The sequence below is a fragment of the Neolamprologus brichardi genome, chromosome 8, assembly GCF_056152115.1.
Source record: "Neolamprologus brichardi isolate AB-2024 chromosome 8, ASM5615211v1, whole genome shotgun sequence".
In the NCBI taxonomy this organism is placed as follows: domain Eukaryota; kingdom Metazoa; phylum Chordata; class Actinopteri; order Cichliformes; family Cichlidae; genus Neolamprologus; species Neolamprologus brichardi.
In genome coordinates this window covers 21,828,058-21,844,143 of record NC_142111.1, presented here as the reverse complement: position 1 = coordinate 21,844,143, position 16,086 = coordinate 21,828,058, and the positions used below count along the sequence as shown (strand labels likewise).

The window sequence follows — 16,086 nt, the reverse complement described above, 5'->3', positions numbered from 1 at the left end:
TGCGCGCAAGCGCAACAACGGCTCCGTCGCATGTTTATTGTCGTCATCTTTAAGCTCACGAAGTGTGGCAGACAAGTGATAAGCCACACGTTTACAGGTGAATTTAATGCTGTTGGGACAATCGTTCTGCTCATATTCGACTACATAAGATGTCTTCACTCCTCAAGGTGGATAGTGAAATTAAAACCAAGGTGAGGTTTGGCCTTTTGTGAATTCCAGTTGAGTTTATACTGCGTGTTGTTGTTGCCATGTTCTTTGCTAGCATGTTAGCCACATTTAGTAGCATGATGTGGGAGCTCGGATAAGGCCAGGCTAAGAGCAGCTACCGGCTAACCGGTTTCTTGTTTCCCGCCTACTGCAGTACACCTGTCAAAGCTTTCCACAGGTGTGGTGTCAGGGTAGCACTAAGCATAACGGGGATGTAGATAAAGTTTGATTTACTGCCCCCTGTGCTGGGAAAATGGTTGCTGCTACTACGACCACATGCACTGAAGAAGGCCTGAGCTACCAAGTTAGCTAACTCAGCCAGCTGCCGTCCACACCGGCGTTGAGTTACCAATGCTAGAGGTTGTCTCTCACACTGAGGAGCCGGTCATGTGTTTAAAACCGGATCAAAATAAAGTTTACTGACGTGAAATCAGTATTTTTTTGTTAACTTGGTATTCAAACTCTCGTATTGTGTATCGTATCGTTTGTGTTTACAGGTCGCTGCTTTCAAGGAACGTATCACCGCAGAAGTAAGTCTCTGTCTTACGTTGTAAATTAAAATGTATACATGCAGGAGTTAATCCTGGCTCATAGCGAGCCTTTAGGGGCCTGTAGTTAAGGCGTAAAGTCTGCTTCTTTATTTAATGGAAGCCTGCGTCCAGCTATGAGTAAATTAAATCTAACTTACTAAAGGGGGAAACACCAGTCTGGTACTGGTATAACACCTTTTGTTCTATTTGAGCACTCAAAGCACTTTCTATTAAGCCCCATTCACCCAATTGCACTCTTACACACACACACACACACACACACACTCAAACAGCATTTTTATCTGTACTTGAGCCCTGTTTATCTGACATTCACACACACTCACCCACACACACCCCAGTTGATGGATTGGCGACAACTTGGGTTAGTATCTTGGCAAAGGATACATTAACACATGTAGTGGAGGAACAAGGGATAAATCTACCAACCTTCTGATGTGTAACTAGTGCGCAAACTCACAGATATAGATGTTTCTATATATGTATAGCTAAATGTGTATGTAATGTGAGCACAGTTTCATACACACCTATTATGACTGTGATGTCCAAGACTCCACTAACACTGCACATTTCTTCCAGGCAGAGGATCTAGTCGCCAATTTTTTCCCAAAGAAGTTACTGGAACTTGACCATTTCCTCAAGGTCAGTTAATAGTACATTCAGCTAAATAAAGTTGTCATAATTTTAAATCTTTGTGGATAGTTGAAACTCATTCCTTCCAATGTATTATTTGGCGTTAAAGTTCATTATTTATTAGTCAGTCTTTATCAGTTGTCCAGAGTTAAAATAGTAACAGCCAGGTGCTGTTAAACAAATTCACTTTACGAACTGGTCATCAGCAAACTTAAACATCTCTATAAAAGCAAACAATTTGAAGTCCATCATTTTCCAGTGAGGGAGGTTGCTCACAAGAGGAAAACATTGAAATGGCTGGTAATAATCACAGTCAACTCACCCCCAAGGTCACACTATACAATGTTCAGATGTAATTTTTGTAAGAGTTATATCTCTGACTTTAAAGGCCTCAGTTAGAATGTGAAATGTTAAAGTGCATGATAGCACAATTAAACACTGGACTAGTATGACTTGTTTGTAAGATTTGCTGGGAGAAGGCTCTTCGGCCACAGGACCTGGCTTCTAGTCACAAAGTCGACCATGAACTCCTCTCTGTCCTAAAATAGATTCAAATGTGAGGCCATCTGTTTAACAGCTAAAGTTGGGTCACAAAAGACAATGATCTTCAACAGAATGAGTGAAAAAGAGAGAATAAGGTGTTTTGTGTGGCAGGGATTTATGAGACTGCAAATTAGTAAATACCTGCAAACCTTAATGAAGTGAAGCAGCATATAGAGAGTGGGCCAAAATATCATACAGAAAACCATTCAGGTTGTTGCTGCTAAAGGTGGTTCTACAAGCTATTGAATCAGGGTGTGGTCTTACTTTTTTCTCACACTGCTTCTGTCCTATTGCTTGGTTATTGTTGACTACATAATGACATAATCATATGAAATCTTGGACATTACATAAGTCATATGTAGTTCTTCTGTGTTTGTATTCATCCATTTTTTCAAACCTTCTAGATCATCTGTTTTGATGTCCTGACATGTGAAATACATTAGATTTGGCAGCAGATGTGCTTTCTTCTTACCATGTCTGTATATTTATATTTGTACCATGTCTGACAACTAATGTTCTCATTTTTGTTCAGGATCCAAGCATAAACATCACTGAACTGAAGGAAATTCACTCAGACATAAATCTGCCAGTGCCAGATCCCATCTTGTTCTCAAATCTCCACGACGGACTAGAAGCGGTGAGGATTCATTTTAGAGTTCGATTTCGTATGGTTACAGTAACTGTTGGTAAGGCAAGGATGAGAAGTTGTTGGTAACTGTTGCATGTCTCTCACAGCAAAATGCCAAAAAGAGGAAGCTGGAGGATGGAAGTGGGGATGACATGGGTAAGTACGGTTTTGCTAGCTGAATGTTTAGTCTGTATTTTATGTATTTTTAACTTTTTACTCCTTTATCAGTGACTGGCACCAAGGTCTTTGTCATGCCTGATGGGATGATGAAGAGCAATGCAAACCTTGTTGATCTTATTGAAAAGGTCAAGCCTGAGATCAGGACACTCATAGAAAAATGTAACACAGTAAGTAAGAGCTCTAAAGTCTTTCATCTAAGTAAGTTATTTTGGCCATTTGGCATCCCCAGCAAGGAGCCATGAACTTACAACAAAGCTAGGAATGTGTGACAAATGAAGGCTTACTAATGAAACAGGAGAAGCAAGGCACAGATTTAAGAGTCGGGACCAAAAACAAGCAAAGGGTATTGAATTTGTTCTTTATATAAGATGACTATCACATGCTCGGCATCAACTAAAATACTGTTGGCGTAAGTGTTTACTTGTCAGATGTTGCATCCTCTTTTCTTAGCTATATTTGTCTCTTTCTGCAGGTTAAAATGTGGGTTCAGCTCCTCATCCCCAGGATAGAGGATGGGAACAACTTTGGGGTGTCAATCCAGGAGGAGACAGTAGCTGAACTCCGAACAGTTGAAGGGGAGGCTGCATCTTACCTCGACCAGATATCAAGGTTTGCAGAACCTTGCAGAAATCCCAATTTCATATGAACATCCCAGCTTTGGGATTTGTCTTTACAATGTGAAGTCGCTTTCATGTTAAGAGACCATTTTTGTCTTTCTTCTGTACCTCCAGATACTACATCACAAGGGCAAAGCTGGTTTCTAAAATAGCAAAATATCCACATGTGGTAAGTGAATAGCTTTAGTATTAGAAAGTAAAAAGCCATACAAGTTATACTATAGATGTCAAAGTCTATCAAATGCTAAGAAATTAACTATTTTTTTAAACAATTTCTTTCAATTAAGAGTTTTTCCTTTATACATATAAACAAAAGGAGAAGAGAAGGATTACAGATGATTTGTACATTTGGGATAATTAACCTATACACTTACGGCTGTAAAATAACTATTTGCATTTTTAGAAGAAATATTGAAAGAGAAAGCCTTTAAAAATATGTGGTCTTTGGTTTTAGGCTGTAAACGGTGACATCTAGTGGTTTACAACATGTATTGCAGCATGTTGCAGCTGGCCCTCATGCCACCCTCATGGAGTCAGTTTCTGACTGTTAGATCATTAACATCCAAACCAGTGGCCCACTCAAGGTCTTTTTGTAAAGGCTGTGGCAGTGTTCTTCCTCACAGGAAGGAGCAGATGTAAGTGCTGCTGAGTTTAAAGCAGAGTGTGTTTGTATATCTGGCAGAATTTAAAGCTCTTATGTGTATGAAACAATTTTAGTATCGGTCACCCTTGAAAAAGATTTTAATCTCAAGGTGCATCGTGGTTAAATACAAGTTGATTAAAAAATTGTCTTGTTGCAGAATTGAAAGTTCTTATTATCAATTATCCTTTAGTGAAATGACAAACTTTGATATCAGCCTATCTGCACCCATTTCCACTGACTTCGGCAGTTCTGTTTTATATTTAAAAGAAGATGTACAATTAAAAATAAACATAAAATCAACTTTTTTAAACAGGAGGACTATCGGCGCACAGTAACCGAGATTGACGAGAAGGAATACATCAGTCTGAAAATCATAGTTTCGGAGCTCAGAAATCAATACGTATGTTGTGGCCTTCATTATTTATCAGCATCTATTTATACTTGCCTGCATTCAGAAAGCAGAATAAGCGATACGTTTGCTTGTTTCCAGGTAACGTTACACGACATGATCCTGAAGAACATCGAGAAGATCAAGAGGCCTCGAAGCAGTAATGCTGACGCTTTGTACTGATGTTCATCCAGCTGTCTCAGCATCCACCCACCCACCCACCCACCCCACGCCGTCTGCCCCCTCGTCTCTTCACCATGCCTGTTGAGCAACAGTAGCCGGGCCCTGGTCCGCAGGACTACAGCTAGACATTCACCTTCTCCAATACAATCAACACAGCCCAATACAAAGACATAGCTTCTATAGATGGACACATGTTTCGTTTTGTTTGTTTTAATTGTAAAATATTGTTTTTAAACCGTTTGAAGAGTATTCACTCAGAAAATGGGGAGACAGATCATAAGCCCTTTTCAGACATGCGCCAGATTGCTATTAAACTGATGGCAGTCTGTCACGCACTTATCAATTTTGTGTTAATGTTCCTCGTGTTTGTTCGTAATTTGCAGAGAAGTTCTTGTATGCATGCGATATGTGGCAGCTAGTATTATCAGTATAAGCGGTGAAGTGTCACCACACTTGCAGGGCCTCTCTGTGTATGTGCAAGGAGCTGTACCCCGTCATTCCCACTCGGGCTCGGAAAGGATAAAACTCTTTCCTGGGTTAGTAATGCCAGATGAATGATTTGATTGGTGCTGATGAGATAAAATACTATTAAAATGGTCTTATTGCCGTTCAGGACCTGCGCATGCCTGTCTGCTACCGCATGAATTCAGGATTTTGCAGAGTGAACAAAAGTGTTAAGCAGTCTGGCTCGGTAAAGTTAAGATGGCTGTTTATTTGAAAAGTGCATGTCTGAAAGGGGCTTCTGATATCAAAAAGCGCTTTGTATTTTTTAATTTTAATTAAACATTTTGTCCTCAGATCCTCGTGAGCGGCCTCGTTTGTAGCTCTTAAATATTCAGAGCAAAGTGGTTTGTCATTATTGCCCATTATTTGTTACTGTTTTAATGATTTTGTCTTATATTGGACTCCTGCTGCATCATCAGTACCGTGGTTCATAGGAAATGCAAAACATGCTGTTAATTTGTTCTGCAAATGTTAGACATTGCGACGTGTAGATATCACAAAATATGAAAACGATGCAAGTTTTAAGTCGTGGGCTTAAATGATTTCAGTGAAAATTCATGAGTCAAAAGCTTCTTTTATGTTGGAGCATTCATTGTATTGAATAAAAGACTGTTTTTTGATAAGACTTTTGGAGGCATGTTGTAGGCTTTTTTTGTTTATTTGTTTGTTTTGAAGTTTGAAGCAGAACATCAGATACTGGTGTAACACGGATACAATGTTTCCTCTTGACCTGCAGATGTCGCTGTGGCTTGTAAGTGCTTGCTAGTTTAAGCCAAGGTGTAAAGGTCCCGACTTTTGTGTGTTTAAATATCAAATCCTTCGTCCCATGTGCATTTATTTCACACAGAAGTCAGCATCCCAAATATATATAAAAGCAAATCCACAGTTTAAAAATTAAAGATCAAGTGGTGCTTAACGGGATCACACTGAATGGGTGTCAGATAGGAAAGTTTTGAGGTAACTTTACTCACATGTTAAGCAAGTCAAAACTTGAGAGTCCTAAAATTTAACTAACCAGCAGATTATGATATTATGGATTAATTGGCTACTTTATTAGGCGCACTTTTTCAACTTCTCATTAAGAGAAATATCTAATCAGACAGCTGCATTACAGCAACTCGACACCTTCAAGTATGCAGACATGGTCAAGAGAGCCAATTGAAGTTCAACCTGATTATCAGAATGGGGGAAAAGATCATTTAAGCAGCTTTGAATGTGAATGTTGATGCTACACAGGCAGGTCTGAGTATTTCAGAAAGTGCTGACTGCTAGGCGGTTCCTACACAACCACCTCATGTTTACAGATGATGACTGAAAAATAGAAAATATCCAGTGAGCGGCAGTTCTGTAGGAGAAAATGCCAAAGGTCAGAAGAGAATTCAATTCAATTCAATTCAATTTTATTTATATAGCGCCAAATCACAACAAATGTCGCCTCAAGGCGCTTCATAGATACAGAGAAAAGCCCAACAATCATATGACCCCCTATGAGCAAGCACTTTGGCGACAGTGGGAAGGAAAAACTCCCTTTTAACAGGAAGAAACCTCCGGCAGAACCAGGCTCAGGGAGGGGCGGCCATCTGCTGCGACCGGTTGGGGTGAGAGAAGGAAGACAGGATAAAGACATGCTGTGGAAGAGAGACAGAGATTAATAACAGGTATGATTCAATACAGAGAGAATTGAAAAGAAACTGAAATAACTCCTTGTAATAACCAGGTAGAAGAACATATTGAACCTTGAAGCTGCAGCAACAGCAGGAGATCACATTGGTCAACACTCCTGTCAGCCAAGATTGGGAAAGGGAGGCTACAGTTCACAGACTGGAAAAACATTGCTGCATTTCTGCTGCACATAGTAAGGTCAGAATGTGGTGCAAACATCATAAAAGCATGGATCCAGCCTACCTTATGGTTCAGGTTGACGGTGGTGATGTAATCAATACCTGAGCATTGTTTCTGACCATGCCCATCTTTTTATAACCACAGTGACCCATCCTCTGATGGTTGCTTCTAGCAGGAGAACGCCCCGTGACACAAAGCATATGTTTTGTTTTTTAAAATTATTTATTATGGCATTTTTTAGCCTTTATTGATACAGAGACTCTGAAGTTAGACGGGAAAGCAGGCAGAGAGAAAGGGGAAGCGATGTAGTTACAGTTTTTGTGTTTGTCATTAGTTTTTTAAACATTTGCTATTGTTGTGGTATTGTTTTTACTTCTGTTTAGTTTTGATTAATTAGTTTGTATTAAATTGGTGCTAGTTTTAGGTTTAAGGCATAATATGGGAATTGTATATGTCAGAGGTAAGTCTTACACACTTGCACTCTTTGCAGTTAGACTAATACGTTTAATGCTTTTCTTAACTTTGAAAAGCTGACAAGGGGCATGAAGGACTTCACTGATCAGACTAGACTGTGCATATTTGTGAAGCGTGTTTTTCTAAGCACCTTTTATTCCGACACTTCTTTTTCTTTATTTATTTGGTCCAGAGCTGCATCTTTAAGTAAATATAGAAAAGGTTATGTGAGGATGAGAAGATATATTCAGTGATCTGCTAAGTCTACAAAATTAGAGCAGGTCATGCACAACAGTTCAATTCTTAGCACTCCTAGTTTGCATGTCAGTGTTTCCTTAGTGAAAATTCTGAGATGCATCCTATGTGTGGTATGCCATGCATAAAATTCAAAAGTTAACTTCTCTTCCATTTTCCCTCCAGTGTGCCTTTAACACCCTCCTCAATCTCAAACAGCCAGTAGTTTTACAGCTCAGCCTCCCATCTACATAATACATTATATTTTTTTATTACTAAAATGAAGCAAAAACATTTGTTTTCACAAAAATTGCAAAACAAAAACAATAATAAGATCTGATCTGTACAGCAGAATTGAGGAGAACAACCAAGGCGAGCTGACTATTGTGACTGTAAACTAATGTAAACAGTTACTCAACGTCCCTGACGTAGTTGTGAGGTCTATACCCTCTGTCCCCCTGCCTCCTAGTCACACAAACGCAATGCAGCGTACCTGTACAAAGAACTCCCATATAGCTTCTTGAGATAAGAACCGGAAATAACTAGAACAGCGTAAGAAGACAATGAGATAAAATGATCAAAAAAGGAGCACTTGGCGTTTGCTGGTGGGATGTGTCGTGATAATCACTGGGTCCTGTTAAGATTAAGTATGATTTATTTTGTAAAACAGTGCAATGCTGATCAAACCTTTCAGGCATGATAACGTGGGGCTGTTCTCAAAAACAATGCCATATAATGACAGTCTCTATCTGCTTTAAGTCTCCTTATTAAGTCTCCTTATGTAATCCCAGACTGGCTCCATGATGTTTAGATCTACGAGATCTAAGTTATCTGATGCAGGACTTCATGTCCAGCAAAGTTAGCACAGCGACTACCTTCAGTTTCCTACTTTTTGTCATTACCACAGCAACTTTAGGTGACCTATGATTGCATTCAGTTGGACTTTGCAGTTTCACAATGTAATTAGCAGTTTTATAGAGGTGTGTCTGTGATAATATGATAGTGACCTTTGTTTGCAATCCTGCTGATCTCAGTACCGTACATCCAAAGCTCCTTCGATAGTTCGTCACCTGAACAAGGTTCTATTTTTAAAGCCTTATGAGGCCCACGTGTTGTCGGCAACGCTTTCTGCCCCTTGACCCTTCGTGTACCTTTGAAAGCGCATGGCTGTGGTGCGAGGCAGTGTCACTATGTGGGACTGCCGAGTGAGTGGAGCATGCTCTGGTTAATATTTAATGGTTGTTCTGGCCAGAGAATTAATCAGTATCAGTCTGAGACGTACTGAGAAAACTGCCAGGGCTGCACCGCACTTCTCAAATGAGCACAAAAACATGATTACAAGAAACAGTTTTTATTTGTTTAAAAAATACTTTTTTTTACTGAGGTGGTGGCTGCGTGTATGAGTAAAAATCTTTATCTCATATATACTGTGGATGTTAAAGAAGCGTACAATATTACAGACACTGAAAAGACAGTTATTCTAAACATGACAACATGACTAAATGTAATTTGATGCACAAAAATAAACCGTTATTCAATTTCAAGGAGGTTAATTGTAATAATTGTGGCAGAAGTCCCAATAAGACCATTTAGAAAACATTTGTAGAAAAATGTTCATATTTTACTTAAACCCAGCTAAATTAGAAGGCTGCTAGCACTTTGTAGAGCCAGGAAAGATTGAGCTTAGCTTAGCATATCCAAAACAACAACAACAACAAAGGTTTAAGACGACTTTTTGTGTTTTACTTTTACCCTTTATTGCTCATACCGTGAAGGGGACGCTTCTTATTTCTTCAAATTGAACAAATGTGGTCTATCAGTAAGCTTTACAGCAATTATCTGAAAGTGCTAGTTGGGTGTCTACATCCTTTTTCTGTCCCTAAGTAGTCTAGATTCTGGGAATGGTAACATCCAATTAAATGTTATTGTTCCAATCAGTAAAGTAGCCTTTTCCCTCTGCTCCTAAATGGTAACAAGGCCAGCATAATATTCAAAAAACTCTATAGCAAGTTTCCTAGATATGGAGTTAACCTAGACCCAGATTAAAACAGAAGAAAACAGTGAACAGCAGAGATGAGGCTTAATCCATGTCTATTAAAAATGAGAAGTAAGAATCCTTGTAAATATAGAACATTAATCCTCCAGTTGCCTTAAAGCTACAGGTTTTTGCCTTCTGTCTTTACAGGGTAAATCTTGCTGAGAGCCCAAGGCACCAAAGTAGTTGGGATCAAAAGTGCAACGGCACTTTTACCAAAGGAAAGGGCATAGAAAGTCATGTGGTTTTCAGGGGAAAATGTCCATCCATCTAACAGGTGAAGCAGGGATACAGAGATGACAATACATCCAATCCTGAAAGGGGCGCTCATAATCCTCATCTTGGTCGTCTTGTAGAACGGTGAGTGCAGACCGAGGCCCAGACCAAACAGGCTGCCCATGTTCCTCAGGAGGCTAGCAAAGGGGGCAGAGTCTAGGTGAACCCACTCTGGCCTGATGCACCACTTCTGGGCTTTCTCCATGGTCCACAGCAGGTCCACATCCAGAGCTTTAAGAAGCACATAAAAGCCAACAGCAAAGGAGGTGAGGAAGAGGGTAATTAAGAAGTACTTCTTCAGGCTCGCGCTGTAGATCCATTTCTCCTTGGAAACAACTTCAGCTACCAGTGTGCCTGAGACGAAAACAGACAAGGTGGTTCATTAAACAGGGACAATGCGTGACATGTACACTCAATAAAACAATATTTGAAGTTAAAATGGTCTAAATATTTTTGTAATTTAGAGATTGCATTTACACCTGAGCCATATTTGAATTCTTCTTCTACAATATTTCTTTGTTTGATCTTTGGCATTTGCTCCTAAAAATATGATATTGGTAGTTGTAGGCTACATAATCACTCAGTAAACTTAATTTCCAACCCTCGCAAAATGTTTTTATGCACATCAAAGTCTTTGTAAAAGTCAACACTTTATTGACTAGAGTTCTTTAGATGGACTGACCTGTAATGATTCCTGCAATAACCTGGTGTGGGAAGTGAGCGGCCATGTAGACCCTGGAAATGCATACCACCAGCTCGACCAGGCCCATTAGCACCCACAGGCCTATATACAAAAATCTGACAGGGACAACACTGATTGTAGGTGCACAGAACCTAAAGACTCCAGAGAGCCAGAAAAGGTGATTGTATTAACACAGACTCACCTGTATAGCAATGGGGGGCACTGTTTTTCTCTCGCAACAGAGAGCAGTGCTGTTACCATGACATACCAGACACCAGCTGCACCCATGGCATGACCTGAAGGACTTCCTGCAAAGAAAGAAATTGGGCTTAGTATTTTCTAATTTAGAGTGGTAAATGGACTGGTTCTTATATAGCGCTTTTCTACTCTGTCCGAGCACTCAAAGCGCTTTATACAGCTAATTCATTTACCCAATCACACCCATTCACTCAAGCATCTAACATTCATACACATTCACACTCCGATGGATGATGCATCGGAGAGCAACATGGGATATTTGGCATGCAGATTGGAGCAGCCTGGGATCGAACCACCGACCTTCAGGTTAGTGGCTCAGCTCTGCCACCTGAGCTACAGCCGATCAGTCGGTTCTTCATCTATCGTGACGACCAATCCTCGTCAGACTTGGCAGTTTTGTTGCAGGTGACCAGAGTAAGCGCAACACCAAGTCTGAGGTGGTTTGAATATGTCATATTTTGCTGAAAGTTGTTGTTATCTTTTATCTTTTTCTTTCAGTTTCCAGAACGTTTAATACGTTCTGGAAACTGAAGACTGAAGAAAAACACTTGCACCTTGTTACCTTCCCTTCTACTATTAGTATAAGGACAGAGATCTCTCAAAGAAACTGGAGCAAGATAAAAGGCACTACAAGTTTATTACCTATTTATCACCTTTAAAGTCATACCCATTCACAGAAAGTCGTGTACAGTTGCCAATTATTACAGCTATCACCTGGCAATGATATACTGGAGTATTTATCAGACTAATTGTGTACTGTGCCAAATAAATCTTATTGTTCTATTACGACAGACTAGTTCTGTTCAGTTTTCATGCGGTCCGCATGCCTGTCATGAGCTCTACCTGGTCCAGTTTCGCATGTGATGGGGAACTGCTGGAGTGAAGGGGCCGGTCCTGCTCCATAAAACTTGGTCTCGTGAACCCACCAATAAGGTCTTTCCCCAAATAGAACCCTGCCACAGTGAAACAAAAAAACAGGAATCGAATCATGCAACCATTCCTTTTTTTTAATGTTTAAGTTTTAAGTTTAATTCAAGTTGGACCCTTTCACCCAGTTACCATTTCAGGACCAAGTTGAGCCAGTCTCCGATGACAGCCACCCAGATGAGCCTGAGTGCCGTGTCCCTCCGCAGGTGGAACCAGATCGGGAACAACCAGAAGAACGTGGTGTGCAGATCGGCCACTGTGGATGCCAGGTCGAACAAACCTTCATATTTGCCATAGCTGGTCTGCAGATAGACAGCCAGCTCAACGCCCCAGCTGTGTAGAAGATCCATGATCACAACCCAGACCTCTTTCTGAGAACGATGCTGTGAAAATATCTCTTTATTGGTTTTTTTCTTGGTTAGGTTTTAGCAAAGCTCTTTGAGGCCGTCCTGTCCGTTCTTCCACTGAATGATTCCCACTGGACTTTACTCAAGGCTAGCAAGTTTGTTTAACTTTGCAACGGTGCAGACAGGTCACTTAACCTTTACACCTCAGGGGGCCCCTCTCTGCTAAAAGCTATCGTAACAGAAAGCAGCAGCTGCCCATGCACAGATTGCAGACTTCTAGCAAAGACCCGTTATCCCTACTTGTGCCCGAACCCCAATGTGAGAAACAACAAAATGGTTTTGAACTTTTCATAAACATATCTCTGGAAACACAACAAAATATGAGCTAATCTGTGCAGATGTCCTCACCAGACCTTTCTTTCATAAGAGTGCAGTACCTTATGTTCCACCTGCTATCTATTTTTTTCTTTTTCTGTTTTGTCACCAACTATCTCATCAGCTTTGTTTCCTCCCAAACTCACTCATTTAATCATTGATCTCCTTATGTAATATAGAAATGGCTTACTCCATCATTCTGAACGGCGGCATGTTTTCACTAAAAAAATCAATGACATTACTGATAAATTATTAGTGAGAATGTGCACTTGTAAGAAGGGAAATATGAAAACACGGCTATCCTTTATTAATGCCAAAGTCAAAGCCACGTGGACAAAAATGAAGAAGACGAAGATGACATTTAAAAATAGTCTGTGGGTCAGCAGAAAAAAATCTCTCTGCAAAGTGTTTAATTTGGGTCACACTTGAGGAGGACAGCCACTGATCGATTGGCTTCCTGTCTCCTGTGACTCTCTCTGTACAGTGATTCTAAGATACTGATTGACGTTTTGTTTTCCTGTTATCTTCCCAACTTGTTTGTGTGACATGCCTCCCAAACTCTAGTGACTGCCAGTCTTTTATTACACATGCGTAAGGTCCAAAGATCAGCGTGTGCATGCGTTTGGGTAGTGGGTCCGTCCACTATAAAAACAGCCAGCTGTCTCGCTGATAACAGCACTCTCCGTTCTTCCACATCACTAGACTGAGATTTCTTCCTCTTAACGCTAAGATGCTTAATGCCGCGATGGACGCCGTGCAGGGTTTCGGGGTGAGCAGCACCCACTACCTGCAGACCAACTACAAAGATGCCCAGGGCTTGTTTCTCTGGGTCTCCTGGGCGGCTGATCTGAGGAACACCTTCTTCATCTTCTTCCCCCTTTGGTTTCACCTGCGGGCTTCAGTGGGCGTCAAGCTGATCTGGGTGGCTGTGATCGGAGACTGGCTTAATTTAGTGTTCAAATGGTGAGCGTATATTTTTTAACTGATATATAATCGTGTAAAATAAGCTTTCTTTAGACCGTAACTCAATGCATGTTTCTGCTGTCGTCTTCAGGATTCTGTTTGGAGAGAGGCCGTACTGGTGGGTCCACGAGGCAGCCTACTATGCAAACGCCGTGCCCCCTCACATCGAGCAGTACCCAATGACCTGTGAGACCGGACCAGGTGAGAGACACCACTGTTCATGCACGGCTGCATTAACTTGCGTGAGGGTAAAAATAAACCGACTCCCATTACCCACAGCTCCTCTCACTCTGCATGTGTTCCTGCCTGAAGTTTACTCTGAAGTAAATTGGCCGAATCAAATAAATTATCATTCTAAAGATCTAGATCTTGGCGCTCATCCTCAAGATAAAGCCCTAATGCTGTCAGGTGATATTGTGCTTAATTCGTACATATCGCAGAAAGAACGTTTCTTTTGTATCCTCTGGTTTCTGTCTGCCTTTCTGTGTGGAGTTTGCATGTTTCCCCTGTGACACAGTCCATAAACGTGCATGTTATGTTATTTGCAGTTAGGTTATTTGGACAGCAGCCAAACATATGAGCTTATTGAGTTGTTTAAAATAAAGTTAAAATAAAACAGTGGCTATCTTTTTCTTTCATTTATTACTTAGGTTAAAACAAACAACAAAACAAAAGGATATAATGAATGAGCAGTGCAGGTTGCTCTGGCCCACATGTTAATAACTGCCTTCCTCCCTCTGTCTGTGTTACCTAGGCAGCCCCTCTGGCCATGCTATGGGAGCTGCAGGAGTCTACTACACCCTGGTGACCTCCATCCTCGCCATCGTGACCAGCAACAAATCCACAAACAGTCAGTGGTGAGTCTATAACTTTATTTTTCCTTTCTCGGCCCTGCCGATTTTGGTGTTGTTTACCATTTTTCTCCATTCAGAGCTTATCGCTCTGGACACGCTATCTCTTCGGCGCTGGGGTTGATCATTGACTTCTGAGAAGTATTGACTGAAAACAGGGTGTTAAACACGGGTTGTTTTGACGTGCAGGCAGCTGAAGTTCTCATGATATGAGAAGAATAAATTTGTTTATTGTTACAGTGCTTGAAAAGATTTTTCTTTCATGTAATCTTGAGCTGCTGGAAATCAATGAATCTAAGCTGTGTGAATTTGTACTTCAACAGGTATCTGAAGGCTCTTCTGTGGACGCTTTTTTGTGGGGTCCAGGTGTGTGTCTGCCTCTCTAGAGTCTTTATTGCTGCCCACTTCCCCCACCAGGTCATCGCCGGTGTTATCACAGGTGAGTATTTTTACAGTTGCCTCAGTCATTCAGTAAAATATATAGTCATCTATTAAGCCTGCAGCGGTATAATAAGTAACGCAAAATATCCGCCTCTGCTTTCCTAATGTGGATCATTGTTTTCTAGGTATGATTGTGGCTGAGGCCTTTAACAGAACTCGGTGGATCTACAGCGCCAGCATGAAGAAGTATTTCTACACGACTCTGTTCCTCACCTCCTTCGCTGTTGGCTTCTATGTACTGCTCAAAGCTCTGGGTGTGGACCTGCTGTGGACCATGGAGAAAGCGCAGAAGTGGTGCATCAGACCAGAGTGGGTCCACCTGGACACCACGCCCTTTGCCAGCCTCCTGCGCAACATGGGCACGCTGTTTGGCCTGGGTCTGGGCCTGCACTCGCCCCTCTACACCGAAACCAAAAAGAGCAGCAGCCCGTTGGTCAAAGCAGGATGCATCATCAGCTCTCTGCTCCTGCTGCACCTGTTTGACTCCTTCAAGCCTCCCACACATACCGCGGCCCTCTTCTACCTGCTGTCCTTCTGCAAGAGCGCCACTGTGCCACTGGTCACTGTCAGTATCATCCCATACTGTGTGAAGCGATCTCTGAGCCGGCACAACAAAAAGGCAGTGTGAGCACCTTTCATTTCACAAAGACTAATGAAAAGGAAATCTCTTCCTATTAAAACACATTCCTTTGGTGCTTGTTTTATCCACACTGCCACGTAATCCTCAGGAAAAGCTTTGAGATCAACAGGAAAATGCATTTTGTGTTATTTGGACACTGAACCTTGAACATTGTGTGACACTAAGTGAAAGCACTATCCAGGCTGCCCAGTGACACTCACAAAGAACTATTTTGAATATGCGACAACACGATAATGACGCTTGTCCTGGACGGTCATTCACGACTTCAGTATAGTATTTTAACTGTATTAGTAATGTATTTTTTCAATGTCATAGAAAGTATTTTTGGGACTGTTGAAATATTTTTAAATAAAAATTTTGTAAATGTTAAAAAAAATGATTTGGTTCATTTTTAAAAATGTGCAATTACTGGAATGTTCCTTTAATACTTGACTAATGACCATTTTCTTCCACTTAGACTAAGACTTAGATTTATTCTGTTTTTCTCACCAGCGTTGGAATATCTGTTAGCGTATTTTTTTTAATATGTGCACCACAATTTAAAAAATTTTACTCAGATACTCAGCTTTCTTAAAATAAATCACACAATAAGTATAATATTCAGAATAATCTCAATTAAAAGAAAATAAGCAGAAAACAAACACTTTTAACTCATTATTTACAATTTATTATCATTGCACAGTCATGC

General features: G+C 40.8%; 3 protein-coding genes across 3 annotated transcripts; 2 read left to right on the top strand and 1 right to left on the bottom strand.

The window, feature by feature from the left end:
• The first annotated feature begins 5 nt into the window (after window positions 1-5).
• Window positions 6-5,699, top strand: psme3 (proteasome activator subunit 3). Its single transcript, XM_006793155.3, has 10 exons — window positions 6-191; window positions 705-737; window positions 1,335-1,397; window positions 2,464-2,568; window positions 2,667-2,715; window positions 2,788-2,906; window positions 3,212-3,348; window positions 3,471-3,525; window positions 4,313-4,399; window positions 4,490-5,699. Exons 1-10 carry the CDS (start codon window positions 150-152, stop codon window positions 4,568-4,570), a joined length of 771 nt encoding a protein of 256 aa, XP_006793218.1. The 5' UTR covers window positions 6-149; the 3' UTR covers window positions 4,571-5,699.
• Window positions 5,700-8,966: 3,267 nt separating this feature from the next.
• Window positions 8,967-12,499, bottom strand: g6pc1a.1 (glucose-6-phosphatase catalytic subunit 1a, tandem duplicate 1). Its single transcript, XM_006793152.3, has 5 exons — window positions 11,914-12,499; window positions 11,698-11,807; window positions 10,799-10,904; window positions 10,597-10,712; window positions 8,967-10,268 (listed from the first exon to the last, which is right to left on the bottom strand). The coding sequence occupies exons 1-5, from the start codon at window positions 12,129-12,131 to the stop codon at window positions 9,760-9,762; spliced, it is 1,059 nt and encodes a 352-aa protein (XP_006793215.2). The 5' UTR covers window positions 12,132-12,499; the 3' UTR covers window positions 8,967-9,759.
• A 696-nt stretch (window positions 12,500-13,195) lies between these two features.
• Window positions 13,196-15,774, top strand: g6pc1a.2 (glucose-6-phosphatase catalytic subunit 1a, tandem duplicate 2). Its single transcript, XM_006793151.3, has 5 exons — window positions 13,196-13,466; window positions 13,558-13,667; window positions 14,221-14,323; window positions 14,641-14,756; window positions 14,884-15,774. Exons 1-5 carry the CDS (start codon window positions 13,234-13,236, stop codon window positions 15,384-15,386), a joined length of 1,065 nt encoding a protein of 354 aa, XP_006793214.1. The 5' UTR covers window positions 13,196-13,233; the 3' UTR covers window positions 15,387-15,774.
• The last annotated feature ends 312 nt before the right edge of the window (window positions 15,775-16,086 follow it).